General features: G+C 44.8%; 1 protein-coding gene across 2 annotated transcripts in view; it reads right to left on the bottom strand.

Annotated features, from left to right (window-relative positions):
• Positions 1–15,117: 15,117 nt before the first annotated feature.
• The window catches only part of NIPAL2 (NIPA like domain containing 2), a 75,843-nt gene continuing 63,665 nt past the window's right edge, over positions 15,118–27,295 (bottom strand). For both annotated transcript variants that reach the window (XM_054020304.1, XM_054020305.1), the window contains 4 exons: positions 23,360–23,448; positions 20,098–20,161; positions 17,817–17,911; positions 15,118–17,469 (listed from right to left, as the gene is read on the bottom strand). In XM_054020304.1, the coding sequence (XP_053876279.1) occupies positions 17,375–17,469; positions 17,817–17,911; positions 20,098–20,161; positions 23,360–23,448 (343 nt within the window). In that variant the 3' untranslated portion in view covers positions 15,118–17,374. The remainder of the gene's footprint in view (positions 17,470–17,816; positions 17,912–20,097; positions 20,162–23,359; positions 23,449–27,295) is intronic.

Here is a 27,295-nt window from a genome sequence, read left to right as displayed (position 1 = left end):
AGTGGAGACCAGTGCTAGATGAGGGGGAAAGCGGGAGCTCTGTGAGACAGGCATGCTGCTAGAAAACAGGTGGGACACTGTGGGAGGACAGTTTTAAGCTGAATACTGTAATGAATCGAGAGTAGAGATTTGGGTGTGGCTGAGAATTTCAGAGAGGTGGAATGGAGGCAGCAGCATACACAATGTGCTGATTGGCAGATATGTAGGAGAAGCAAAGTTCAGGCCTAAAGACAACAGCAAGGATCAGACAGTGGAGTTAATGGAAAGCCTGAGCTGAGGAGGGAGCGTGAGGCAACTGAGCTGTGTCTGAGGATGGGCAGAGGAACACTTCTGCTTTAATGACATTTATCTGGAGGCAGTTGAGATGAAGCCACACATTTACTCAAGACGCACAGAAGGTGGGCAGGGAACAGTCATTACTTGCAGAATGCTGAAAACTCCCAGTTCCCACTGAAATCAACAGGGGATGGGGGCCACTCGCCACGTCTGAAAATCAGACTAAGTGTTTGAAAGCTCTGTAGTTCTATCTCGCTGTGCAGGCTTCCAAAGCCAGCAGCAATAAAACCTCCAGAGGATCCCCTTACAAATGGGCAGGCTTTGTTTAGGCCATTCTGTTCAGTGTTTAGTCTCCTTGTGCTTCTACTCCTTTGAAGTACATGGTTACTACTGAAGCCATGTCTTTGGGAGAGGTGGAACACAGGGACAGCTAACAGCAGAGTAGGAAGTCAGTTTATGAAATGGTTTGACATTTGTACCATGGTGAGACTCAGGTGTAATTGTCATGACTGACCGCGTCCGTATGTGCTCACACAGTCACCTATAGCAAAATGCTCAATAATAAAGTGAATTCTTGTTCTCTGTGGCAAACTATTATACTTAATAATTTCATAAGGGATGGTTTGGGTGGGTGGAGGAACCCTTGCAACTATAGGGAGGATGTAGCAGTGCTAACATAGCAGAGATGGTACACTTGTCTGTTTCAGAATGCTCCTTTTGGAGACACGTCATCTTTGTATGATATGTGCAGAGAGAAGCAAGACCGACTCTTTCCTAGATGTATTTTATATCTGTTTTACAAATATATATAGAAAGTGATGGGAAGAGCAAGAACACAGCATGATTACTACACCTACTGACTATATTATTGGTTATACTGTGCTGTCTGCTAACGTGTGTGGGTGTTGATGGTTGACTTTGAGAAACTTAATGAAGGTTGCCAATGGAAATTTTGACATTCATGATGATAAATGTGCAGAGCCTTCAGAGGAATTCAAATAGCTGGACCGATTATAACTGCAAATCTTTTTCTGAAAGAAAAGTTTAAATTTTCACTTGGTTTTTTTCTTTCTGTTGTTCTGTCTTTCTGTTTTCCTTTCTTGCACCTCTGCTTAATGCCAGTAATTTTAGGATACCAGTAATTGTATTGCGATCCTGCAGCCGACAAAGAAAAAAGAGAGTATCTTTGTCTGTCTTTAGAAGCTGAAGTGCTCCTCAGAAGGAACAGAAAAGCAAAGCCTTTGTGAATATTGCAAATGGAATCCTTGACATCTGCACTCTAGTACCATTCATAATTAAACTTGAAAAGAAGCATCTGTGCATGTGTTAGCTCTAGTCAGATTCTCGTTTTACAGCATTTTCTGAGGCACCAAACACTCTTAGCATCTTAGTTTGTGCATCTTCTGTGGTCCTCCAAGCTTCTGGAGATGGGGATGAGCTCCCACTTTTGAATGGAAGCTGAACCTGAAAGAACAAGTGAGAAGGGTACTGGATAGTTGTCACATGCTGCAGGGGACACCGAGAGCTGTGAGCCACTCTGTTACCCCTCTGCCTCTACAAGAGTGAGTTTTGCTGGTGATTAGACTGTGTGTCAGTTCCCTGCCACACCACTCTGTCTTCCTCACCAGCAAACTCCTCAAGGCTCTCCCGGCCTAGACCTCGCCTTGCAAGTAACAACCAGTGAACTCCAGCCCCCAAGCTCCTCAGAGGTGTTTCTTTGCAATGCATAGCCCCTATCACTGTTCATTCACAGAAGATATTAAATTCACTACTCTATTAAAGAGTCAGTACCTCACAGCTTATTAATTTAACTGGGATAAGTGCACCCTTCCCTTCAAACACAGCCCTGAGTTGGTTTATAGTAAAAGTAAAATAGGTTGATTAGCAAAAGAGCAGGGATTAAGCGATAACAAGTCAAAATGATAAAGGTAGAGATGTTCACACAAATAGAAGTGAACACATGCATCTAAAAGTCTAAAACTTAATCTAGCAAGATCCAGTTGTTGTTCAAGGTGGTTTCTCTCACCCACGGTCTCCTTTCTAGTATTTGCTGGCCAGGATTCATCACAGAGATGAAATTGCCTGGGTCCTTTGTCTCATAAGGTGAAGGATAAAGATAGTCTCTCTGTGTTCCTTATATCCCCACAGGATCGCCTTTGGCTTACAAGTTGGGAAGGCCTTTTGAAGTCTCCTGTGTCGCTCTGGGGTGCAGGAGCCATGTTAATTCTCTGTCTCTCATGCTGAGGCTCAGGTTTAGCCTGATGGCTTTGTTCACTGCTAATACATAAACTGAGGTAAACCCAGATTCCTTTGTCTAGGACAGGCCTGTTTATCACCTTTGCCTAGGTGAGGCTGTCTGGTCAGACATATGTTCTAGTGACAGCATACAGAGGGAATTAATAACTTCACATTAAAAAGTTAACACATGGATTTGGCAATAATATCAATAACTAGTGTTATTAGCTTTCATATGATACCGCACAAAGCATATTTTGTACAAATATTATTGCAGTAGTATGCAGCGGCGTATTATCACCTAGGCCAACAAGGCCTAGGCCTAGGGCGGCAAATTTGCTCTTGCCCCCTCCCCAACTCCGCCCCTTCCCCAAATCCCCGGCCCGCCTCCTCCCCCAGGTGCGCTGCACTTCCCTCCTTCCACCTCCCTCCCAGGCTTGCTGCGCTGGGAGGGAGGGAAAAGCGAGTTGCAGCGCGCTCGGAGGAGGTGGACCAGAGGTGAGCTAGGGTACGCGGGTGTGGGGAGTAACGGGGGGCCGGGAACCGCTCCCCGGCCCGCCCCAGCTCACCCCTGCTCCGCTGCCGCCATCCCCCCGAGCACGCCACAACTCCCCTTCTTCCCACTCCTTCCCCGGCTTGCCGCGGGGAAGCGGAGGTGAGCTGGCGGAGGGGGGGGGAGGGGCATCAATTTTTTGACGGCCTAGGGCCAGCAAATTTGTTAATCTGCCCCTGGTAGTATGGAGGGTATGAATACAGGGGTGCCTAGGGTCACAGTAGTTCTCCATTCACCCCCACAGTTTTGGAAACACTGCACTGGGATGTGTGTAGCTGGCTGACAATTTCACTATGAGGTTGGGTTTAGTGCAGGTGTTCTGCAGGAGAAATACTATCACTATTTTTGTCAGTTGTAGACGGGAAAATGTACCTTGTGAGTGCTACGTAACACGTGGACAGAGCCATGAAATAATGGTCTATCTGGCTTCTCTCTCTTAGCTATTCACTTTTGCCTTCTACCAAATACTAATGTTGATTATATGGACGAGCGATGGCAGTGGTACTCATAAAACCACTTGTACCTATGTATTGCCTCTGCTCCATTACTTGTGTCTCCCTGCCATGGCTAAAATGGAGCCTGAGTCTTTATTACCCCTATTCTAGTAGGGGCACACCTCAGGCTGAGTTGACTTTTTCCTTATAAATTCTGCTTGAGGAATGCCAAGGTTGATATACCACTTCAGCCCAGATCCGTGTCTCTTCCCCTCCTCTCAGTCCAACTACATTAAGCTAGTGTAATTTCTGGTGTGTATAGAGATGTTTGCATTACAGCTTTGAGTGTACTGTAAATCAAGACTGTGTGTAACAGAATAAATTGTCTCTCCCCCTACCCTGGGGCTGCCCAAGCTTACTATATTAATTATGCATATTGCAGTCGTGCTTAGGAGCCCCGATCAGGACCCTATTGTACTAAGTGCTGTACAGGCACCCACCAAAAAGATGGCGCCTGCCCCAAAGAGCCAGCAAGCCAAATCTAAGATGAGAGACAACAGGTGTGTAAAAGAGAGTCAGGGGAAGCACAAAGTAACACTGAGAGGACCGTGCACCTTAAGAACATAAGAACGGCCATACTGGGTCAGACCAAAGGTCCATCCAGCCCAGTATCCTGTCTGCCGACTGTGACCAATACCAAGTGCCCCAGAGGGAGTGAACCTAACAGGTAATGATCAAGTGATCTCTCTCCTGCCATCCATCTTCACCCTCTGATAAACAGAGGCTAGGGACCACCATTCCTTACCCATCCTGGCTAATAGCCATTAATGGACTTAACCTCCATGAATGTATCTAGTTCTCTTTTAAACCCTGCTATAGTCCTAGCCTTCACAACCTCCTCAGGCAAGGAGTTCCACAGGTTGACTGTGCATTGTGTGAAGAAGAACTGCCTTTTATTTGTTTTAAACCTGCTGCCCATTAATTTCATTTGGTGGCCCCTAGTTCTTATATTATGGAAACAAGTAAATAACTTTTCCTTATTCACTTTCTCCACACCACTCATGATTTTATATACCTCTATCATATCCCCCCTTAGTCTCCTCTTTTTCAAGCTGAAAAGTCCTAGCCTCTTTAATCTCTCCTCATATGGGACCCATCCAAACCCATAATAATTTTAGTTGCCCTTCTCTGAACCTTTTCTAATGCCAATATATCTTTTTTGAGATGAGGAGACCACATCTGTACGCAGTATTCAAGATGTGGGCGTACCATGGATTTATATAAGGGCAATAAGATATTCTCTGTCCTATTCTCTATCCCTTTTTGATGATTCCTAACATCCTGTTTGCTTTTTTGACTGCTGCTGCACACTGTGTGGACATTTGCAGAGAACTATCTACGATGACTCCAAGATCTCTTTTCTGATTAGTTGTCACTAAATTAGCCCCCATCATATTGTATGTGTAGTTGGGGTTATTTTTTCCAATGTGCATTACTTTACATTTAAGATGTAAAGACAACATTTGCCATTTTGTTGCCCAATCACTTAGTATTGTGAGATCTTTCTGAAGTTTATCACAGTTTGCTTTGGTCTTAACTAACTTGAGCAGTTTAGTATCGTCTGCAAACTTTGCCACCTCTCTGTTTACGCCTTTCTCCAGATCATTTATGAATAAGTTGAATAGGATTGGTCCGAGGACTGACCCGGGGAACACAACTAGTTACCCCTCTCCATTCTGAGAATTTACCATTAATTCCTACCCTTTGTTCCCTGTCTTTTAACCAGTTCTCAATCCTTGAAAGAATCTTCCCTCTTATCCCATGACAACTTAATTTACGTAAGAGCCTTTGGTGAGGGACCTGTGGGCACTTGCACTACTGGAGAATAGCCAGGATATAGGCTTGCCTCAGCCTTGCAGGGGCTCTTAGAGGGGCTGGCATAGAGCCAAAGAGGCCCTCTATGCAGGGCCGCTGCCAGGAGGGACAGAGGGCAGGGTTTATGGCTGCTGCGCATCCACTTTACATGGGTTCAGCCAAGAGGAAGTGACCGCAGTGCAAACACACATTTCCCTCCTAAAGCACAGTAAGTATCTCGCAGGACTTCTATAGACTCTGTCTGTACTCTGTGCTATAGCACCAGGCTGTCTGTTATAAGCTAACCCTCTCTTGTTCTAAAGGCACATGGCTGAAAGGCTCACAGTACATCTACCAAATTAAACCATCCATTTGATTGTTACAATGCAGCCAGCAGAAAACATCAGAACGGTGGTATCTCTTCTGGTGTCTGTGATTTGCTAACATCACAATTTGTTGAACTATGATTACAGAATCTTAAATTTGATAACCATTTCTGCAGTGCTTTAATTCAACTCTGTTTTGTTAGTTCTTTGTTTAGATCATCTGACCCCATTTTAAATGGCAGTATGCTATGGTAAGAGTTTCAGACATAGGTTACTCCATCCTCTATATCAATGTTTCTCTACCTTTTTGATACCAGGGACCGGCTTGCTGCCTTCCTAAACTGTGTCAGGGAGATCTCAGGGACCAGCGCCAGACCAAGGACCGGTTGTTAAGAAACGTTACTCCATATGACACTACTGCAATCTGCTTGCGTTAACGGATTGGTGTGTTTAAAGCCATTAAGTAGCATATCAAAAGCCAATTAACAAGGTTTGGAGTTTGGCCAATGATTTGTGTTGAGAAATTTTTAAACTATTTCTTTTATGTTGGAAGTATTATTACTGCATGCTGAATAAATATTGTCTCCACTATTAATAGTATTTGTGCATGTTACACAGCTGCGTACAAGAAAAAAGCAGCTATTGCAGCAATTAGTGGTGTGACATGAATCTGGCGAATACTGTAGGTATTTGCTGGATGCTAATAATACAGTCAAATGCCACACAGTACCCAGTTAATCAGAGACAAAGCCTCTACCAGATTTTACTGCTTATCTTTTCCTTTTACATAAAATATTTCAAATGAGTGAATAAGCCAATTATAGGCAGAGCATGTAGCACTGCTTATGGTTAAGGTTGCTCAACACTCTCCGTTATAAGACCAGGCGCTAGATTCACAAAGAGAACTTAGCATTGCTGAGAGTTGCAACACCTAACTCTTAGGCACCCTGTCACCCAGTGACACTCGCTGCCTGAATTAAGCACCCCAGCTCCCGGTGCATTGTATGGGGAGAGTTAGGTGCCTAAGAAAGGGATTCTCAGAAGGCAGCAAGCTGAGTGGGGAGCCGCCTAAGCTAGCCAGGTGTAAAATGCAGAGGAAAGAGATAGGGTTTAGGGCCCAGATCCACAAGTCCCTGCTCCAATGACTATTTAATTATCTATACGAAGTGGCACAGCTCCAGCTGGAGAGACTGAAATGGTCCTTGCTCACTGCTACCACCACCTCCACGGGTACACAGGAGAGGCTGCTGCCTGGTAGTTCAGGCACTCACGTGGCTTCATGTCCCTGCTCCAAATTAGGCAGAGGCAGGCCGGCGCTTCCATTGAGGCGACCTAGGCGGTCGCCTAGGGCACCAGGATTTGGGGGGGGCGGCAATTCGGCAGCGGAGGGGTCCTTCCGCGCTCCGGGTCTTCGGCGGCGGTTCTGCTACAGGTCCTTCACTTACTCTGGGACCCGCCACCGAAGTGCCCCGAAGACCAGGAGCACGGAAGGCTCCCCCGCCGCAGAATTGACGTCCCAGGTGAGGTACGTCTTTGGTGCCCACCCCCTCCATTTGAATACCCCTACAAAGATCTAGAACATTCTAGGCTGTTAGTGAAAAATGACGCTGCATATGGAATACCCGAAACATTTTACTTCAAACATTCTATTCTCTTTTGTCGCTAACAACCAAAACAGCACCCCAAGCCTGGTGCCTCCTCCCCCACAAAGCCTGGCATCCCAGACAGTTTCCTGGGTAGCCTGTCCGTAAATCCAGCCCTGGGTTTAAGCCTGGGTCAGGTGAGTGCCCTCAGCACTGAGCTTTAGAATCAACTGGGACACACACACACATGAATGCCAATCAGCCAGCCCCAAATGTCCTGACCACCTTCCCCCAGCTGCCTTTTGTGCGGATTAGATGTGCTCCAATAATGCCAACTGGCTCAGGCCCCACATGTGAAAGGAGTGGGGGAAACACCTAGTTTGAGAATCTTGCAGGGAATGAGGGCTCTGAGCAGTCCATTAGCAATGGGGACGACGGGGTGGCATCCACATATGTAACCCCCTTGGGGTTCAAGAGCATGGCCCCTTTAAATCATTTTCCTGAGGGGGGAAGTGCTGATTGTTCCGGAAGGAGGAAGTGCTGTTGGGGTTTAGGGGGAGCAGAGAGAGGGGAGACGGGTGAGCGACAGTGTGTGTGTGTGTGTGTCTGGAGCTCCAGATAGAAGGGCTGCTGCAAGCAGGCTCTCACAGAGTGAAGTAGCCAGAACCTGCCTGAAGCCCGGGAGGGACAGAGCGGCTGACCAGGGACACCCCAGGACAGGAGGAGCACTGTGCCAGGGAGGAACCACCCGAGGAGGACAAACAGGAGCTGGACCCAGTATTACTGCTACCCAGAGCAGCCTGGGGCTGTGATTACTAGGGCTTGTGACTTTGCATTGGAAATAAGAAGGGAGGCTGTTAGCTAGTTAAGCGGGGAGGTGGTTGCTCTGTGTGGCTTTGCAGAGAGCGGCAGAAGAGGGCACTGGAGGGGTTTGTTGGGGAAAGTTCACTGGCGCTGAAGACGATGAGGAGCACCTAAGATTCACCCCTGGACTGGAACTTTTCTCAGGACTCCTGAACTCTGTGTGCAGACACATTCCTGGGTGTCTGCCCTTTCAGACTGTGGCACCATTGGGCCTGTGGGGCTTTGTGTTGAATGCACCTCTGTTTTACTGGTCCCCCTATACTTCCCCCTGTTGCTTTTCTCCATTCATCCCTCTGTAAATAAATATTTCCCTTGCCTATATTCATTGTACTCTTCCAGTATCTGTGTGTTCACTCTGGGGGGTTTGGAACAGGTGCCCCTGGGGTAGAAGAATCTTTCTCTGCTGCATTCCTGCGCACACCTTCGCTTGGCCAGAGCAGACACCATCTTGGCCATGAAGGTGCTAAAGTTACACATATCTGTGACTTTGCATGTGCCTGCCAGGGGAAACTTAAGCAGCAAGGGGCCTTTAGGCACCTCCAGGGTTAGGTAGAACTCTGAGAGGCGGCTTTGTGAATGTCAGTGGTGCCTAAATGTTGGCTTTAGATGCCTATGATCCTTTGTGAATCTAGCCCCCTGTTTACTTATAACTATGCCAGACTTCCACCATTTGGGCTGATCATTTCCATGCTGTGTCTGCCTTAGGCTGAATTTGTTTTGAAAGCTTCAGCAAAAATGGTTCAGCTGTTTCTGAGCATGAGTTTAGAGAAAAATACATTGTTTTACCCTGTTTTGAAAAAAAAAATTGTACAGCTGTTTAGTTGAGAAGCTCTAGCATCTCCATGCTTTGGAGAAAGGACTTGAAATTTGGCATGGCAGCTGCCCTGGTGTCAGGGATGTGCCTTTTACAGGCCCTGGGGTGACCATTCACCCAAGTGCCAAGCCTTTGAAAAACGGCAGTTTGCAAATACTCAATAGCGATTTATTAGTGTTTGGCGGCTAAATGCCCTGAAGACTCCATCTGCAGGGGCTGAGCTGGCCTCTCCTGGCTGCTGCAGCACTGGGCACAGTACTAAGAGCAGGGAAACTGTTTTTCTTGTGGTCTCAATGCTCCCTGCCTGCTGAGGCCCTGCCAGCATGGATGCAGCCTGATTCAAAGCAGAAGGAATAAGAGCTGGACAGGGTGGTGGTGGGAATAGATTGGACTGGGAGCTCAGGCGGGAGGCGGCCGGGGGGAGAAATACTGGGACGTCCTGGCACTGGCATAACCCCCTAGAGTAGACCAGCCTTCACTGACAGCTGGGCTGTTTCTGTTAACGACATTGACAGAAGCCCTTTTCCAGCACCATAGCTGTGCCTACCCTGCGGGTTTTGTTGGCATAGCTACGTCGCTCAGGGATGTGTTTTTTCACATCCTAACCCATATGGCTATGCTGATGTAACTTTTAAGCGTAGACCAAACCTGGGACTTGGACTCTCAAGATGAAGACTGAAACTGCCTGGATATGGAGATTGGTACTAGGACAAGAAGCCAGGGTAGGGTGGGACTTTGGTCTGGTCTACACTAAAAAGTGAGGTCGACCCAGCTGTCACTTGGGGGGGGGGGGTGAAAAATCCACACACCGCCTGAGGATGTAGTTAAACTGACCTAATCCCTGGGGTAGACAGCACATGGTCAATGAACGAATTATTCCATCAACCTGGCTACCGCCTCTTGTGGAGGTGGATTACCTGTGCTGACAGGAGAACCCCTCCCATCAGCATATGTAGTGAGTGTCTACACTGATGCAGCTGTAGCGTTTCACATATAGACAAGCCCTGGGCTGAGGAGTTAGAAGTCCAGGGGGACAGATGGGATTGGCACAGGGATAGGCTGGACAGACAGTGTCAGGCTTGGTGGGAACAGGGGCAAAGATGTCTATTATGCCCATGAGTAAGGCTATGATTTAGTCACAGGTATTGTTAGTAAAAGTCATGGGCAGGTCATGGGCAATAAACAAAAATTCACAGCCCATGACCTGGCCATGACTCATACTATAAATCCCCCTGACTAAATCTTGGGTGGGGGGTGCTGCTGGGGGAACCACTGCTGGGGGGGACCCGGGGGCTGCTGCTGGGGGGCATCTGGGGGACCCACTGCTGGAGGGTGGGGGGTGCCATGGAAGGCCACCACTGGGAAGGGAGCTGGGAGGAGGGAGTGCTGCTGGGGGAAGAGGGTGGCGAGGCCAGCAGCTCCAGCTCCTGGGGGCCACTGAGCAACGACTGCGCCAGCCGTCCCAGGATGCTGCCGGCGTCTGCCGAGAGCAGCTGCTCTGGCTGTCCCTGGGACCTCTGTTTGGGCAGTCCCCAGGGCCGGCTGCACTGGTCACTGCTTGAGTGGTCCCCAGGGTCAAACACAGAGCCCTACCAATGAGATCTCAAGCACCTCCAGAACCTGACACTGACGCCAAGATTCCTGTATCTCAGCATTCATGAAACCCAGTATGTGAAACCCAGTCACCTACCATGTCTCATCACCCTCAAGTGGGCTGGTGCACATAGGAGAAGAAAACTTATCTACCAATTCCTCTGTTAGCTCTAGTAATGGAGAGCTGTGATGTGACTACAAAGGTTCTAACCCTACTGCTGACCCATAAAGGGGGTCAGTATGAGTCCACATGTTGGAATATGTTTTTTCCAAATTGCTTTTTAAAAAGGCCTAGAAAATTATAAACAACAAACTACAGTAAAGACCTGTTAAGGTTGCAAAGTCAAGCACTCAGCTGTTAGGAAATGTCAGCAGTAAGGTGGGCAGGGATTGTGTCCCTAGCCTGTTTGCCAGAAACTTGGAATGGGCGATAGATCACTTGATGATTACCTGAGCTGTTCATTCCCTCGGGCACCTGGCATTGGCCACTGTTGGAAGACAGGATACTGGGCTAGATGGACCTTTGGTTTGACCCAGTATGGCCGTTCTTATGAGCCATTCAGCCTTAGTTTTGGCATTGCCTAACTTTTGAGTGCTTGATGGTTTTGCAACCTGAATGTTCTTTTATCAGTTATTTGTGTGTGATTTTATTGTTACTGCTGTGATCATCTGGACTTGTGAAAGACATGAAGGAAGAAACTTTGGCTGGCTTAGCTTAGTTTAGGTCTGCTCTGGCCACCCTATACTTGTGTAGGAAGCTCCTACTCACAGAAAAAGTCCATTGCAGCTCAATGAAACTACCAGGCTCAAAGGCTGCAGCATTAGCTCCCCGAACACATGCCACCGAGGCTTTGGAATAGCACCACATGAGAAATGCCATAGCAAGCTCACAAGGATGGCCAGGGTTTCTTTGCCTGTCTCCTTTTTCTTTGTTACCCTCCCTTCTGCTCTTTCAAAGGTGCTCTCTTCTGTGCCACAGTGGGGACTTTGCCCTCATTCCTCAAGTGTGACTGACACTCAGTAAATAGGAAACTAGGACTCTCTTTCCCTTTGGCATGGCCTGCCCTTTTGTGGTTTCAGTGGAAAACTAGACTAAAGACCACAGAGCTCTTTAGCGAACAACAAATGGCACAACAACAAATGGAGCTGAAAAGAATGCCAAGGTTGTCATTTCCCCATCAGTGGTTTGGATGGATTTCATCCTTGGAGAAACGTTTAAAATGCTTGGGGGCTGAAGCCTATCCAGGAAACAGGTGGTTTGCTTTACTAAGTGGCATGTGGAATGGTAAGTGAATAGTGCTGTGCCTGAGTCCAAACTGCAGCAGCTGTACAGCCATATATGCTGCGCTGCAGAAGGATATTTTTCATGTGATGCGTGGAAAAGAGCAGTAACCCTTGTTTGTTATATGAGGTCTTGCAGGACTTCATTGGAAAACAGCCAGTGTAACATGGAAAAAAAGCCGTTAAAAATGAGTCACCATAGCCACAGTTCTCCAGCATAGGCTTCAGTTGCAAATACTCAGCTATCCAGAGCAGATATGAATGCTTTATTAAAATCACAGTATCTACCACAAATTAAATTACTTGAAATTATGCTATTATAATAATATAATAATAATTTAAAAATATGAATTTAGACTAGTCATAGTACAGTCGCAACAGCAAAATAGTCATGCATGCTGTGTTGTGTAACATCACAACGTGCATTCCAAAACCACCAAGACACTCTATTCGGCGTGAGATGTTTTTAATCTTCTAGTCCAAAGTACTTTATATAGCACTTAATAGGAAAGCATAGTTTAAGAAACTAATTTTTAGTCTGCAACTTGATTAGGTAGTTTGCTACTATTTAGCCATTTGTTTTATCCGTATTGAATATTTATGTGTGCCTAAGATCAAGTTCAGAGGTAGCTATTTCGAGTCATATGAAGGAGGCTGATGATGCGTCTTCCGTCTCTACCTACTAGCACTAAGGTTGAAACTAGATTAGCATTTGGATGGTGCTGACGAACGTGCATTAACAGGCTACTGTGGCCACAGCAGTGTAATTTTTAACGTGTGCTAAATTGGTTCCAGTTTAAAATGCATGTTAAAGGCACATTCCCTTGTCTACACTAGTCTTCCACATCCTAGTCCAGCGAAGACCTTAAATACTTGGTGACATTAGAACACATATAGATGTATTACAGAACTTAACAGCTGGCATACTAGGGCTGAATTTAACAGTGATACAAGTCAGTTCAATCTACGCTGATGGTAGAGATGGGCAAATAAAAAAAAAATTCTATTTGTAATATGTTCACCAAAGCCAACATGCCATTCGGTCTGTTTAAATCTGAACTCTTTCTTCAAGCCTTTATGTGACTTTTCTTTCCATGAATGGTTGTAGAAGAACTTGGTCTTCGTGCAGATATGGGAGCCAAGCACGTTCATGCTGGAAACAGTCACCTGCTATCAGGGTTGGTGTCATGTCTTGGTCATCCAAACAGGAAACAGAACCCATACCATGTGACCAATCATACAGAATACTTCATGACAAATACTGAAATGCTTGCTATGAACAGTGACAACTAACAGTCCCTCAGCTATGTCCATGAAACATATGGGTTGAGCAGCTTTGCATAGTAAATAAATACGTGAGAGCAATAATCCGTTTGCAGCCAACAATATGCAATCAGGGCAAAAGCTAAATCCAATGCATAGGTAATTTGCAACCAGTAGACCTGCTCTACTCCTAGCCTTGAAAGTAGAAGGGCACTTGACATCCTGGCATCTGAATGAGCAGTTCAATTGGTGATTGACTAGGGTTATCCTTAGGCTTCATTATTATTCCTGTGGGGCTGGAATTCTACAGCAGAGTCAGATAGCATCCTTGTCTGGCTTATAGGCACAGAGAGTTGAGTTGCAGACCCCATATTTAGAAGAAAATTGATAACAGTTTTCAAATTAGACCTAACGAGAAAGTGATTAAACAGGTGGCTTTAACACTGTTTTATGTTAAATTAATGCATTATTGCAAGACATAGAGTTAATGCTTTAAACCTGCATAGCTTCCCGTGGCCATGAATGATGAAACCAATTGTTACATTTTGCTAGGTCACATCAGGAAAAATAGAACTGATTGATTTAAGCCTCCAGCACATGCACACACTTGCCAACACTCAGCTGGAGATTTCCAAGCCTGGAATAGGCATTGCCTCCCCTATTGCAATTTGCTGGAGACTGCCACCACTGTGCTTGCCAGAATTATTAAGCTTGTCAGAGAAACAGCATTGGCATTTGTCCTTTGTGCGATAGTTGATGTGCATAAATCCAAACTAGTGTTAACACAGGAACAGAAACTTGTCTCTCCCCCACCTTCTTTTAATTAATTTCCTTGAGGTTTAATAGTGTGCTTAACAGGCTCAGTAGTCTCCCTTATCCTCTCTAACATAGCGAACCAAGAATAAGACAAAGACACAGAGGCTGTTAGTAGGCAATTCTACCTGCTAGTGGAGGTTACTGCTGGTAATGCATCACAAGGCAATAAAATACATCAACCATCACGATATTTCAACCTCTAGTGTTCCTAGATGCTCTGTATTTTTACAGGGGAACTGTAATGAAGGATATAAAGAGAATGAACTTAATGGAAATACTAAACATCACCGTTCCCCATGTAATCTTGTTTTCTTTGGACAATGTTTAATTGTTATTATTAGCAAAAAAAATCCTGACACTCTACAGACTGAGGACTATGGATGTGAACATATTTTAACAGTCAATGTAGTAATATGAGTAATCGATCCATAGTTTTAAGGCCAGAAGGGACCATCCGATTATCCCATTTGACCTCCTGACAAACCCACATCCTAGAATTTCATCCAGTTCTTCTTTGCATGATTGCACATGTCCATTCCACTTAAGGCATGTGCACATACAGCCCATTGGAGCTGGAGATGTTTTTCTCTTGGTGGTAGCTGTTGTGGCACGTTTTTCAGACCTAGAATCATTTATGGCTCTTTTCTGCACCCTCCCTGTAGTCACATCCTTTTAAAAATATGGACACCAGCACTGTATGCAGAATTCCAGCATCAGTGTCAGCATGCCTTATACATTTCCATCGACTCTGCAGATGGAAATACGAATGGGAACTACCCAGAGATGATGCTATTGCCTAGTGAAAAATGTAGGTTTCAGATTTACTATTACAGATGTAGACTAAGTGGCAGATTTTCAACTGCTCTGCTCCAACTCAGGGTACATCTTCACTACCCGCCGTATCGATTTATCTGGGATCGATATATTGCGTCTTGTTAAGACGCGATAGGTCAATCCCTGAATGCGCTCACCGTCGACTCCGGAACTCCACCAGAGTGAGCGGCGGTAGCGCAGTCGACGGGGGAACCGCGGCCGTCGATCCCGCGCCGTGTGGACCCCAGATAATTCGATCCAAGATACTTCGACTCCAGCTACGCTATTCGCGTAGCTGAAGTTGCGTATCTTGGATCGATCCCCCCCAGTGTAGACCAGCCCTCAGTGAGAGGGGGAGTGAACAGGGAGCATAACTAGTGCAATCTGAAATTGACTAGAAGCCAATTCTAAACAAAGTGAAACTGAGAAGTTTATTTTTTTGGGGGCAGTAATAATGAATCCCCTTTACTATACATTACAATAGTATAACGTGAACTTATGTAGATTAACTGAAGTGTGCCTAAATCTCTATATCAGGTCTGATAACCATTGTTAATTGTGTAATTACATATCAGTGGCTCCTAGAACTTTTAATCAATGTATCAATTTCAATTACACTTAATTTTACACCAAAAGTTACCCCTCCCCATCTATAGAACATCATTTTATTTTTTATTAAATTGTCAGAAGGAGGTGACGTGTCACACAGAATTACAGTACTTTTAAAATAAATAATGGATTTACCCAGAGACTTTGCATCCAATTTCCAACTGTCACTAGAAAATCCTGGGAGAATTTCCTCCTTCACCCCTCCCAAATTGTGGAAACAAATTTCAGAGAGGTATCGGCTGCCAATACTTAAAAAAATAATATTTCTAGGAAATAATAGCAATCAAAGTTATAGACATCTTATTTCCATCTTTAGCACACACTTTCACTTGACAGGTAAAAAGGATGCTTAAAGCTGAGCTACAAAGGAAAGAAAAATTCAGTTAGTGCCCTTTTGATTCTTTAGGGTGTGTTAAAAAAAATCTGCATTTTTACCGTAGATTGATCAGTAATGTAAAGTCTAGTCTTTCCTGTTTTTGCTGGAAGACTCATTGGGCATCTGAGAGATATAGATGGGCGGCTTCCTCAAACTTTAATAGAAAAGTCGGGGAGGGTGGTATTGAATCCATGGGTACATGGCTCTATCCCAATTTGCAAAAGCTTAAATCATAAATAATAAAATGCCATAAATCTTGGATGTAGGAAGATTAATGTATAGCAAAATGTACCATTCTCTAGGTACTTCAACATGTCTTATAAAGAAATGACAGTGTTAAACTACTGAAGTCACTTTGACTGGATCTCTTCTAAAATAAAAATACTGATTACAAAAATATTGTGTTTAAAGGAGGCATCATTCAGCAGACCCCATTGAAGCTAGCTGCATATGATATATGACATGCACTTTAAAAAGAGCAAAAGTACTTTGTACAAGGTTCAAATAGTAACCCTGAACACTATATAAAGTGCTTCTTCTTTCCCCCCAAAGCACCCATCTAATCCTCACAACATGCCCATGAGGTAGATCAGTATTATCAGACAGAAGCAGAAACTGAGGCTGTGTAGCTCCCTATGGCCATAAGTAACTTTCTCCTGTGAGTCAGCAGCTACAGTAGGATTACGACTTTCTGATTCAAAGCTCCAAACTCAGTCTGTATGACCACAGCTGCTGCCAGTACTAGCTCTCTAGCTTAATGCAGGGAAGTCTTTTTAGGAAGGAAAAAGATATATTTTAGCCCAGTGGCTTATCCTTCGAGATTCTGATTCTTTTACCCACACAACATTTTCGTTGACTGGGCCCCATATATTGAACTCACTTTTTCCCCCAGCCGGGCCTATTCAAAATACAACAGCAGTGGAAGGTTGGCTTCCCATTTCTCTATTGGAATAGTGTGTACCCTCTTCAAAATCCCCACCAAAAACATATTTTCTAATGAAGACAGAGGGGTCAAGGCTCAGAACGGATTGTACTGAAATAGCTGCTTGCTGCTCCAATCCAGCAGGACAGAGACAAGCTCCCCTCCCAGAGGACTCCTTTGGAGGAATTTATAATGCCAAGCCTTTTACCGTATCTCAACATAAATTACATATCATGTGTATGCATCCATTTTATGTATTGGAACAAATCCCACTCACCTTACTCACATGTGTAGTTCCTTTGAAGGTAATGGGACTAGCTGTATGAATAAGGTAAGCAGGATTTCTTCCAACGGATGCTTACATAGAAACACACTATATTTTGATGACTGATTTTTAAAGGAATTAAGCACCTATAAATGCAGGCAGGTGAAATGGGTGCTTTTGAAAATCCCACTATGTGGCTAGTTGCATCTTTAGACATCTAAATACCTTTAAAAACCTGACCCTAAACCACCAGTAAGAGGTATTTTACCAAGAAAATGTCCAGCTACATTTAATGGTTACTAGCTTAATAGCCCTCCTTGCTCATCGTAACACATTTGTGATAGGAAGGGGATACTTAAGGATACTTAAATAACACTAAGGGTTCTCAACATAAAACAACATGACACACACACTGAATATATGCAATCAACTTGGGGTGATGAATATGATGTCAATGAATAGAGAGTTCCTCTTGTTCACTGGAATTGAAGCTGCTCTTAGCTCTGAGCACTTGTCCAGTCATCTTCATCATGCAAAGTGCCATAGGATAAGCTGTTTGAATCTGGCTGTATTTTGTCAATCTCTTTTTTCCCTGTGGGAAAGAAACAAACAAAAAAAAAAAAAAAAAAAAAATGAAAAAAATCACAATCCTGCTAATCCATTATTTTTCTGTTAAAGGCTCCTCAGTCTAGACACCTTTTGTTTTCCTTTGATAGGCTGTGGAAATAGTTAAGAAACAATTTAAGAAAGTCTTTGAAAAAAATCAATTGGAAATAGGAATAGAAATGAAGAAAGAAGTATGTTTATTAAATATGATTGGAGAATATTTCTGCTTCAATTCTCTCCATTCATTCTCCACTCCATTACCTGATGCTTTTAGACTTTTAAACATAGATGATTGGCAAATATTTAACAAAGAACGTCCAAAACCATGCTTACCAGGAATGTGTCCGCAATCAATATAAGGAACTTGCAAATGCTCCTCTTCTCGATTTCGTGTGATTACAAACACGCCAAGAAATGACAGAAGACACCTACAAAGGCATTGTGAAAATAAGTTTAGAAGCAGCTCATTGCATTTGAAGTGTGGGTCTTGTCCTGGGCAGGGCCGGCTTTAGCAGGTTTGCAGCCCCACATCGGGTCGCGAATTGTCTCGTACCCTCCCACCGCCCCAACTCCGCCCCTCCCTGCCCCATTGGATCCCTCTTGAAATCCCTGCCCTTAGCCCGCCCCCAGCCCCGCACCATTAGATCCCTCCCCAAATCCCCGCCCTGGCCCTGCCTCTTCCCCAAGCACGCTGCATTCCTCCTCCTCACCCCTCCCTCCCAGGCTTGCGCTGATCAGCTGTATAGCAGCGCAAGTGCTGGAGGGAGGGGGGAGAAGCAGGACGCGTTTTTTTTTTTTCCCCCCGCTCTGCTGGCAGCCCCGGAGGTTGCGGGGCCCTCTTAGGCGCGGGGCCCCATTCCGGGGAATCAGCCGAATCGGCTTAAAGCCGCCCCTGGTCCTGGGTATCCGTGTTTCTCTCTCAACAGCTTCCATATCTGAGCTGTCAGTTTACAAGTAAAGAGAATTAGTTTTTCATGACTGGCAGCCCAGCAAACTCATCCAGGGCTCAGTGGGTCTGTCTAAACAGCAAATAAAAAAACATGGCTGGCCCATGCCAGCCGACTCAGGCTTGCCTGGCTCAGTCTGCGGGGCTATTTCATTGCTGTGTATGCTTCCGAGCTCAGGCTGGTGCCTGAGCTCTGGGACCCTCTACCCCGCAGGATCCTAGAGGTCAGGCTCTAGTCTGAGCCCAGACGCCTACACAGCAATGAAACAGCCCTGAGGTTTTTCTTTGCTGTGTAGTCAGACCCAATGTCAGGCTGGGCTCTTAAGTGGGAGTGCGGTTTGAGAAGGTAACAAAGGTTCTGGGGACCAAATTATGCTCTCGACAATCCCTTGGCAGCTTATGGATTCCTGTGGGTTTTCAAAGGCTGTTTGCCTTACTCACACACCTAATCTCACTGACTTCAAAGGAACTGATGTGAGAAAGCTGAGCTGAGCCCCAAACTGAGCCACAGCAAGAAAAACACATTTGCATCCTGGAACAATTGTTTGTGGAGTATCTAGACTAACATTTACAGTTAAATTGATTATTAGTTAACTCAAGTTACAACACAACCAAAAACTCTAGTCTAGACAGGCCCTTTGTTTCGCTCATTTGACTTTTGTGTCTCAGAACCAGGCTTCTGGCCGGCAGTGATTTTCAACTGCTTGGTAAGTGTCTTCTGTCCCTCTAAGGCTGTACACAACATCAACTTCACGCCTGCCAAGTGTGTGCATTTAATTTGCTTATCTTCATTTTCTACCACTTCCACTACAAACACGGTCAGTCACACAAACCATTAAATAGTTCTATGGGGCCGCTCAGTCCTACCTCCAGTGGGAGTGGTCACATACAATTGTCAGTTGCGTTTGTTTCACTACATTAGGGCCTCACATCTAATTAATAATTTTGGGAACTGTTCTTCCACTTGTGTGTTAAGTATCCCATTCCCATCAACAATGATCTCTCACCCATCACCTGAGCCTTTACTGTACTGGCAACTCCTGAGGAATCTGTGGCTGCTTCTGTTTCACTTGGCTGTATGACGGGTAGGCTGCCCTTCAAGCATTTACTGCTACCACTTACTTAGCATGACAGGAACTATAATCACCAACAGACAGATTGTCCCTTCCTATCCAAAGGCAACAGGAGAGAGGCATGCCGTTACTAAAGTGAGCATGGTGCCTTCTGTGTGATTAACTAACAGTATTGCCCATGGCTAGTAGCAGCAGAGAACAGCAGGTAGAAGATAACATGGAGGGAGGGACTTTTCTAGCACTAATCAGTACATACTCCACAATGCGATCATTGATGGAAAACAGCCAATGATTTGTCTCATTTACAGAGGGAACACGTAATGTTAGCTTTTCATTCCATTGGGGAGAGTGGGAGAGATAGGGGCTCACAAATGGCAAATATTAATATTTTTACAGGTTTGGATTCAAAAACAGGCCCTTATAACAAAACACAAATATTAGCCTTTGTAATGTTTTTTATCCTACTGTAACAGCTACTCCTTAACACATTGCAATGGAATAGGTTTCTTCTTCAGGAGAAAAGGAAAAGTTCTTTGGAAAGGTAACTGCTGTTTCGATACAAACTTTGTTACAGATTTTCAGTAAATACACTTACCCGAATAGAAACATGAACACACTCAGCAAAGATGCACCTTGGAATTCCTGATAAAATATGACCCCTAGAATGTGACAGAAACAAGAAATGCAGATCTTGAACAAATTCCAAGTGAAGTGAATTACCGATGACAGGGTCAGAAGGTAGGTTATGATCAAGTGGAAAAAAATCCCAAATACGTCAATACAAATTTTGGGTGGGTTCATATTATATGCACATATTCAGTATCTATGCCTTTTTTTAGATAATAGTAATTGCATATATCTTGATAAGATCTCACTCTACCAGGTTTGGACTTCTTGCTTGTGTTGTTAATTGTTCAGTATAGTCACATTTTATATTGCCAACAACTGAAAACCCTTGTTAAGTGTAAAAGATATTTTTAAAGAATGAAACCTTGTTGAATTACATAGAGGTCCTTACACAGTGTTTATTCAGGTCAGGCTCAGACTGAGGGCTTGTCTACATGCAGAGTTGCAGCAATTTAACTAAATGTGTTGTTTTAAACCAATAAAGTTAAGTACAAAAGGCTCTGTAAAGACTCTTACTTCAGATTAAATCAGGTTTATTTGGGTTTAGCTTAGACAATTAGGAACACATTTAAAACGGCAATACGTTTCTCTTAAGCCTCATAGGGGTTTGCACCATTTTAGCTCATTTAACTAAACAGGTGCAGATTTGTATATAGATCAGAGATATTCAAACTGTGGTTCGTGAACCACCAGTGATCCGCAAGCTCCATTCAGGTGGTCCACAGATAGTTCCCTGTAAGGTGCGTGCCTGGGCGGCTGCACATGAGAGAATGAAGGGACACCCATCTAACTTTATGTCAGTTCATATCGTGGGGCTGCTGCGGCAGGGGAGAGACCCGCCCTCCTTCCCAGCCCCAGCTTGGGGACTGCCGTGGCGGGGGAGAGAGAGCACATCCATCGCATTAGAAAGGTAAGACTACCGATATTAAAATATGAGTTGTGTGCTTTTATTTGTAGAAGAAAAAAAGTTAATTACTATTAAGGTTTTTATATAGCGCTTTTATCCAAAGCGCTTTACAATAGTTAGCTAATGGTACAAACAACATTTGGAAAGATCATTAAGTGATCCGCCAAGACCCTCAGCAATTTTCAAGTGGTCCGCAAAAAAAAAAAAAAAAAGTTTGAGAACCACTGATATAGATGATCCTGAATAAGGATGTGGCCTTTAAAAAAAGTAGGCACAAGACCAAACTCTCCATATGGTTACTCCAGTGCAAGCCCTTTTGGCCGATGTCTCCTCTCGGTCACAAAGCACAGGTCTGTTCTAACACAGCTGCTGAGGCAATCTTCATGGAACTCCCTTTACCATTTATGGAAGTTCTGAATATTAAATTTCCTGCAGACCAATGACAGGACTGCCCCTGTGTACGTTAAAATCGGTCATAAATATTATAGCTGTATCATTTTGGCTTATTGCTGAAACAGGATCTTTAGGTACATTTATACTACAATAAATTAAATAAATACATAAACAATTAGGGCATCAAATGATTAAAAAATAATTATTATTAATCACAGTTTTAATCGCACTGTTAATCAATAATAGAATACCATTTATTTAAATATTTTTGCATGTTTTCTACATTTTCAAATATATTGATTTCCATTACATCACAGAATACAAAGTGAGCACTGTACACTTTGTATTATTATTAATTACAACTATTTGCACTGTAAAAAAGATAAACAAAAGAAATAGTATTTTTCAATTCACCTCATATAAATACTGTAGTCAATCTCTTTATCGTGAAAGTGCAACTTACAAATGTAGACATGTCAACTCTAAAGTTTTACATCGTTTTGTTTTTGACTGCAGTTATGTAATCAAAAAATCTACATTTGTAAGTTGCTCTTTCATGATAAAGAGTTTGCACTACAGTACTTGTATGAGGTGAATTAAAAAATACTATTTCTTTTATCTTTTTTACAGTGAAAATATTTGTAATAAAAAATAATAATATAAAGGGAGCACTGTACACTTTGTGTTCTGTGTTGTAATGGAAATCAATATATTTGAAAATGTAGAAAAAATCCAAAATATTTATAATAAATGTAAATTAGCATGTTATTATTGTTTAACAGTGCGATTAAAACTCAGATTAATTGCAATTATTTTTTTTAATTGAGTTCATTTGTTTTGAGTTAATCATTTGAGTTCACTGCAATTGATTGACAGCCCTAAAAAAAATAAAAATCTGAGTCTTAGAGCCGGGGTCAACAGATTTGGGCTCATACTGCGGGGCTTAAAATAGTAGTACAGATATTCCTAACCGGGCTGGAGCCCCAACCCCTTGGCCAGGTTTCAAAGCCTGGGTTCCAGATCCAGCCTGAATGTCCACACTGCTATTTTTAGCCCCACAAGTCTGAGTCATAGAATCATAGAATATGAGGGTTGGAAGGGACCTCAGGAGATCATCTAGTCCAATCCCCTTCTCAAAGCAGGACAAATCCCCAGACAATTTTCTTTTTTTAATTAAAAAAAAAAAAAAAACCCATACACCCCCATTCCCTAAATGGCCCCCTCAAGGATTGAGCTCATAACCCTGGGTTTAGCAGGCCAATGCTCAAACCACTGAGCTATCCCTCCCCCCAAGTCAATTGACCCGGGCTCAGAGACTCAGTGCGGCAGAATTTTTTTTCAGTGTAGACGTCATCGTCTTTCTCTCCTCTCTTGTTCTTTCAGTGCAGACAATTTCCAAGATTTTCAGTCTCTCTTTAATGAGAGCAAGTTCAAAGTTCTCACCCAGAATAAAACGTTATAAGGTTTAAAGGCCTTTGGAGTATTTTATTTCCTTCACTTAACCTAGAATGCAGCGTTCTGAAATATAATACACAAACTACCACAAAACACAGCTGTCTGTCATTTGAGTAGCTTGCCACACTATTAAAATTACTTTACTAGCTAGGGTATGGAGAGGCCAATGTACACATGGTAAACACATTATGGTACTTCCAGAGGAGGCTAATACTAATGACAGTACCTAATAAGCCAGTAAAGCAGAATAAACTGTACATGGCTGTATTGTACTGGAAAAGCTAGAATCTGATGGCATTTAATTGTATTTCAAAGTTCTGAACTTATGATCATTTTCAAAATATACACCTGTCATATTACATAAAGATCTCTCCTTGAAGATAAAAGTGATTTGTTAGCATTCCTGATTCAAAGAAGAGAATTCAATCTTGCTATTTAGAAAGAGCTTTTGTTTGGATAAAAAGTAAAAACAAACCTGCAATGATGGCGCTGGTTGTGAAGAACACAAAGTTAATCGGCACAACGACTGTTGCATTGTAGAGCTGCATAGATTGATTTAAGAACCTAAAAGAAGGCAGTTATTACATCTCCTGGATACAAAGTGTGCTGTGCACTAAGTGTAGTAATAGGTGTAATACTTTCACATTAAAACAGCTAACAGCGCAGTACGTGTTGGCGTCTGCAGCAGATATGCATACTGGTTTTGACCCTGCATAGTACAAATGAATAGTGCAAGATAAAAGATGATGAGCACAGGAAATCCAACTCTGAATCAATTAGAGTAATGTTGTATGACTGCCAAATTATTCCTGCCTATTAGCAGGAGTAAGATCTAGCCTGTTGACAATAGCTAAATGCTGATTAGCATGAAGAAGCTTAAGTTTTTGTCTCTTCAGACACCCACCCTCTTCCCCTTTTTAAGAGCTTGATCCAAAGCCCACCAAAATCAACAGGAATCTTTCCACTGACTGGGCTTTGCATCGGGCCATTATACCTGGGATAGAATCATAGAAGATTAGGGTTGGAAGAGACCTCAGGAAGTCATCTAGTCCAACTCCCTGCTCAAAGCAGGACCAACACCAACTAAATCATCCCAGCCAGGGCTTTGTCAATCTGGGCCTTAAAAACCTCTAAGGATGGAGATTCCACCACCTCCCTAGGTAACGCATTCTAGTGCTTCACCACCCTCCTAGTGAAATAGTGTTTCCTAATATCCAACCTAAACCTCCCGCACTGCAACTTGAGATCATTGCTCCTTATTCTGTCACCTGGCACCACTGAGAACAGCCGAGCTCCATCCTCTTTGGAATCCCCCTTCGGGTAGTTGAAGGCTGCTATCAAATCCCCCCTCACTCTTTTCTTTTGCAGACTAAACAAGCCCAGTTCTCTCAGCCTCTCCTCGTAAGTCATGTGCTCCAGTCCCCTGATCATTTTCGTTGCCCTCCACTGGACTCTCTCCAATTTGTCCACATCCTTCTTGGAGTGGGGGGCCCAAAACTGGACGCAATGCTCCAAATGTGGCCTCACCAGCGCCAAATAGAGGGGAATAATCACTTCCCTTGATCTGCTGGCAATGCTCCTACTAATGCAGCCCAATATGCCGTTAGCCTTCTTGGCAATGAGGACACACTGCTGACTCATATCCAGCTTCTGGTCCACTGTAATCCCTAGGTCCTTTTCTGCAGAACTGCTGCTTAGCCAATTGGTCCTCAGCCTGTAGCAGTGCATGGGATTCTTCCTTCCTAAGTGCAGGACTCTGCACTTGTCCTTGTTGAACCTCATCAGATTTCTTTTGGCCCAATGCTCTAATTTGTCTAGGTCCCTCTGTATCCTATCCCTACCCTCCAGCGTATCTACCGCTCCCCCCAGCTTAGTGTCATCTGCAAACTTGCTGAGGGTGCAGTCAATGCCATCCTCCAGATCATTAATTAAGATGTTGAACAAAACCAGCCCCAGGACCGACCCTTGGGGCACTTCACTTGATACCAGCTGCCAGCTAGACATCGAGCCATTGATCACTATCCCTTGAGCCCAACAATCTAGCCAGCTTTCTATCCACCTTCTAGTCCATTCATCCAATCCATACTTTTTTAACTTGCTGGCAAGAATACTGTGGGAGATAGATTATGTTTCTGAGCAAGGAAGCAAGCAGGAGATTTGAGCCTTTATTCCGTTTATCGCAGAGGAATAAGGCCTGGTCTCCACACAGAAGTTAGTATAGTTCTCCTTATTTTGGTGGGAGCTGGCATGTGTTCACACACATCTCCCATTGCAAGATCACTGGATTTACATTTATTTAATGAAGCCATTTTGCAAATGCCACAACTCTATTTTGGTGGCAGTTAAATCAATTTAGCTCCAGTGGATGCATCCCACTTCTTATATAAGTGAACAGTCCTCCCATTACTATCCCACACTGCACCAGTCACTGCAGAATTGATCTCTCAGTGGGGGTCAGTATGCCTGGAAACCACTCCTCTGTTTAAACAGCTTTGGCAAATCCACATGGGCCCCATTTGGAAGCCACTTTGGTAGCAAGCAACTACCATTTCTCAGAGTCGCACAATTTTTTGGAGAAAATTCAAAAGAGCTATCATGCAGGCCTCATGTATTTGCATGGACCCTTCTGGAGCTCACTGCCTTCAAAGATAGGTGGGAGGAGAAGCATGTGCAATCACAGCTGGGAAATAGTTGGAGAATATCAAAGTGTACAAGCGCCAGCTATCCCCAAAGACAAAAGTCAGCGTCAGAGCAGGAGAAAGGAGCTCACCAAACCTGCCGGCACACTAAGGACAAACCATTCCATCTCCAATAAAGCACCCAAATCCTGGCCTTTTTATGGTATTTAACCTTAATGTTTAACTTGACTTGTGCTCACACACCACGCAAGGCTCTCACCCCTGTTCCAGCTCCTGTACTCTGAATAAAAGGGGCTTAAAAAGCCACAGATTCTCACAGGGAAGAATACATCCTTCCCTATGTCAGAGGTAAACAGCCATGGACTGTCTGTTGAGGGCCCCCACTAGGATTGCCAAATTCTAATTGCACAAAACCGAACACCCTAATCCCGCCCCTTCCCCAGACAACGTCCCCTTCCCCGAGGCCCTGCCCCCCGCTCACTACATTTCCCCTCCACCGGTGGATCGCTGTCCGCCACCCTCACTCACTTTCACTGGGCTGGGGTGCAAGAAGGGGTGAGGTCTTTAACTGGGGGTGCGGGCTCCAGGGTGGGGCCAGAAATTAGGGGTTCAAGGTGCGGGAGGGGGCTCCAGGCTAGGGCAGAGCATTGGGGTGTGGGAGGAGATGAGGGCTCCGGTGGGGGCTCTGGTGTGGGGCCGAGGATGAGGGGTTTGGAGTTCAGGAGGGGGGTCCAGGCTGGGGGGTGGGACACAGGAGTGCAGGATATGTGCGGGGACTCTATGCTGGGGCACAGGGTTGGGGTGCAGGAGGGGGTACGGGCTCTAGGCTGAGGGTGCAGGCTCTGGGGTAGGGTGGGGGATGAGGAGTTTGGGGTGCAGGAGAGGGCTCCAGGTTTGGGGAAGGGCTTAGGACTAGGGCAGAGGGGTTGGGCATGGGCTTACTTCCGGCGATTCTCGGTCAGCAGCGCAGCGGGGGGACTAAGGCAAGCTTTGTGCCTGTTCTGACTCCGTGCTGCGCCCCAGAAGCGGCCAGCAGCAGGTCCAGCTCCTAGGTGGAGGCGTGGCAGGCGGCTCTGCACACTGCTCTCGCCTGCAGGCACCGCCACTGCAGCTGCCATTGGCTGCAGTTCCCAGCCAATGGGAGTGCGGAACCAGTGCTCGGGGTGGGGGCAGCGCATGGAGCCCTGTGCCCCTTCCCACCGCCTAGGAGCCGGACCTGCTGGCCCCTTCCAGGGCGCAGCGCAGAGCCATCACAGGTAGGGAGTAGCCTGTCTTAGCTCCACAGCACTGCCCACCAGACTTTTAATGGCCTGGTCAGCAATGCTGACCAGAGCCGTCAGGGTCCCTTTTTGACCGGGTGTTCTAGTCGAAACCGGACACCTGATCACCCTAGCCCCCACCCAAGCACTGATGCAGGGGTCGTGGCAGGCATCGGGGTGGGGCCACAGTACATAGCACCATGGAGATTTTGGGCAGCACCTCTCCCCACAGGCAGCTGGGGACAGGTTGATGTAGTTTAGTAGCCATGGATGATCATCTCATTTACACTAGAGGCCACGTTGGCTCCCAGAGCAGCAGAGTTGGGAAGGCACAAAAAGGTGATTTACAGTTACCTTAGCCCCACCTCCCTCTAGGCTACATGTTCAGTGCGGCACCTCTCAGAAGCACAACACAGAACCTCACCCGTAGCCTCAGCTGGAGTGCAACGGGGTTGTGCACTATACAAGGATGTGTAGGACAACGCTTGGATGTATGTGTTCTTACACCAACCT

This window comes from Malaclemys terrapin, chromosome 2 (assembly GCF_027887155.1).
Source record: "Malaclemys terrapin pileata isolate rMalTer1 chromosome 2, rMalTer1.hap1, whole genome shotgun sequence".
NCBI lineage: Eukaryota > Metazoa > Chordata > Testudines > Emydidae > Malaclemys > Malaclemys terrapin.
Note: the sequence above shows the minus strand (reverse complement) of the source record. Positions and strands in the feature narration are given on the sequence as shown.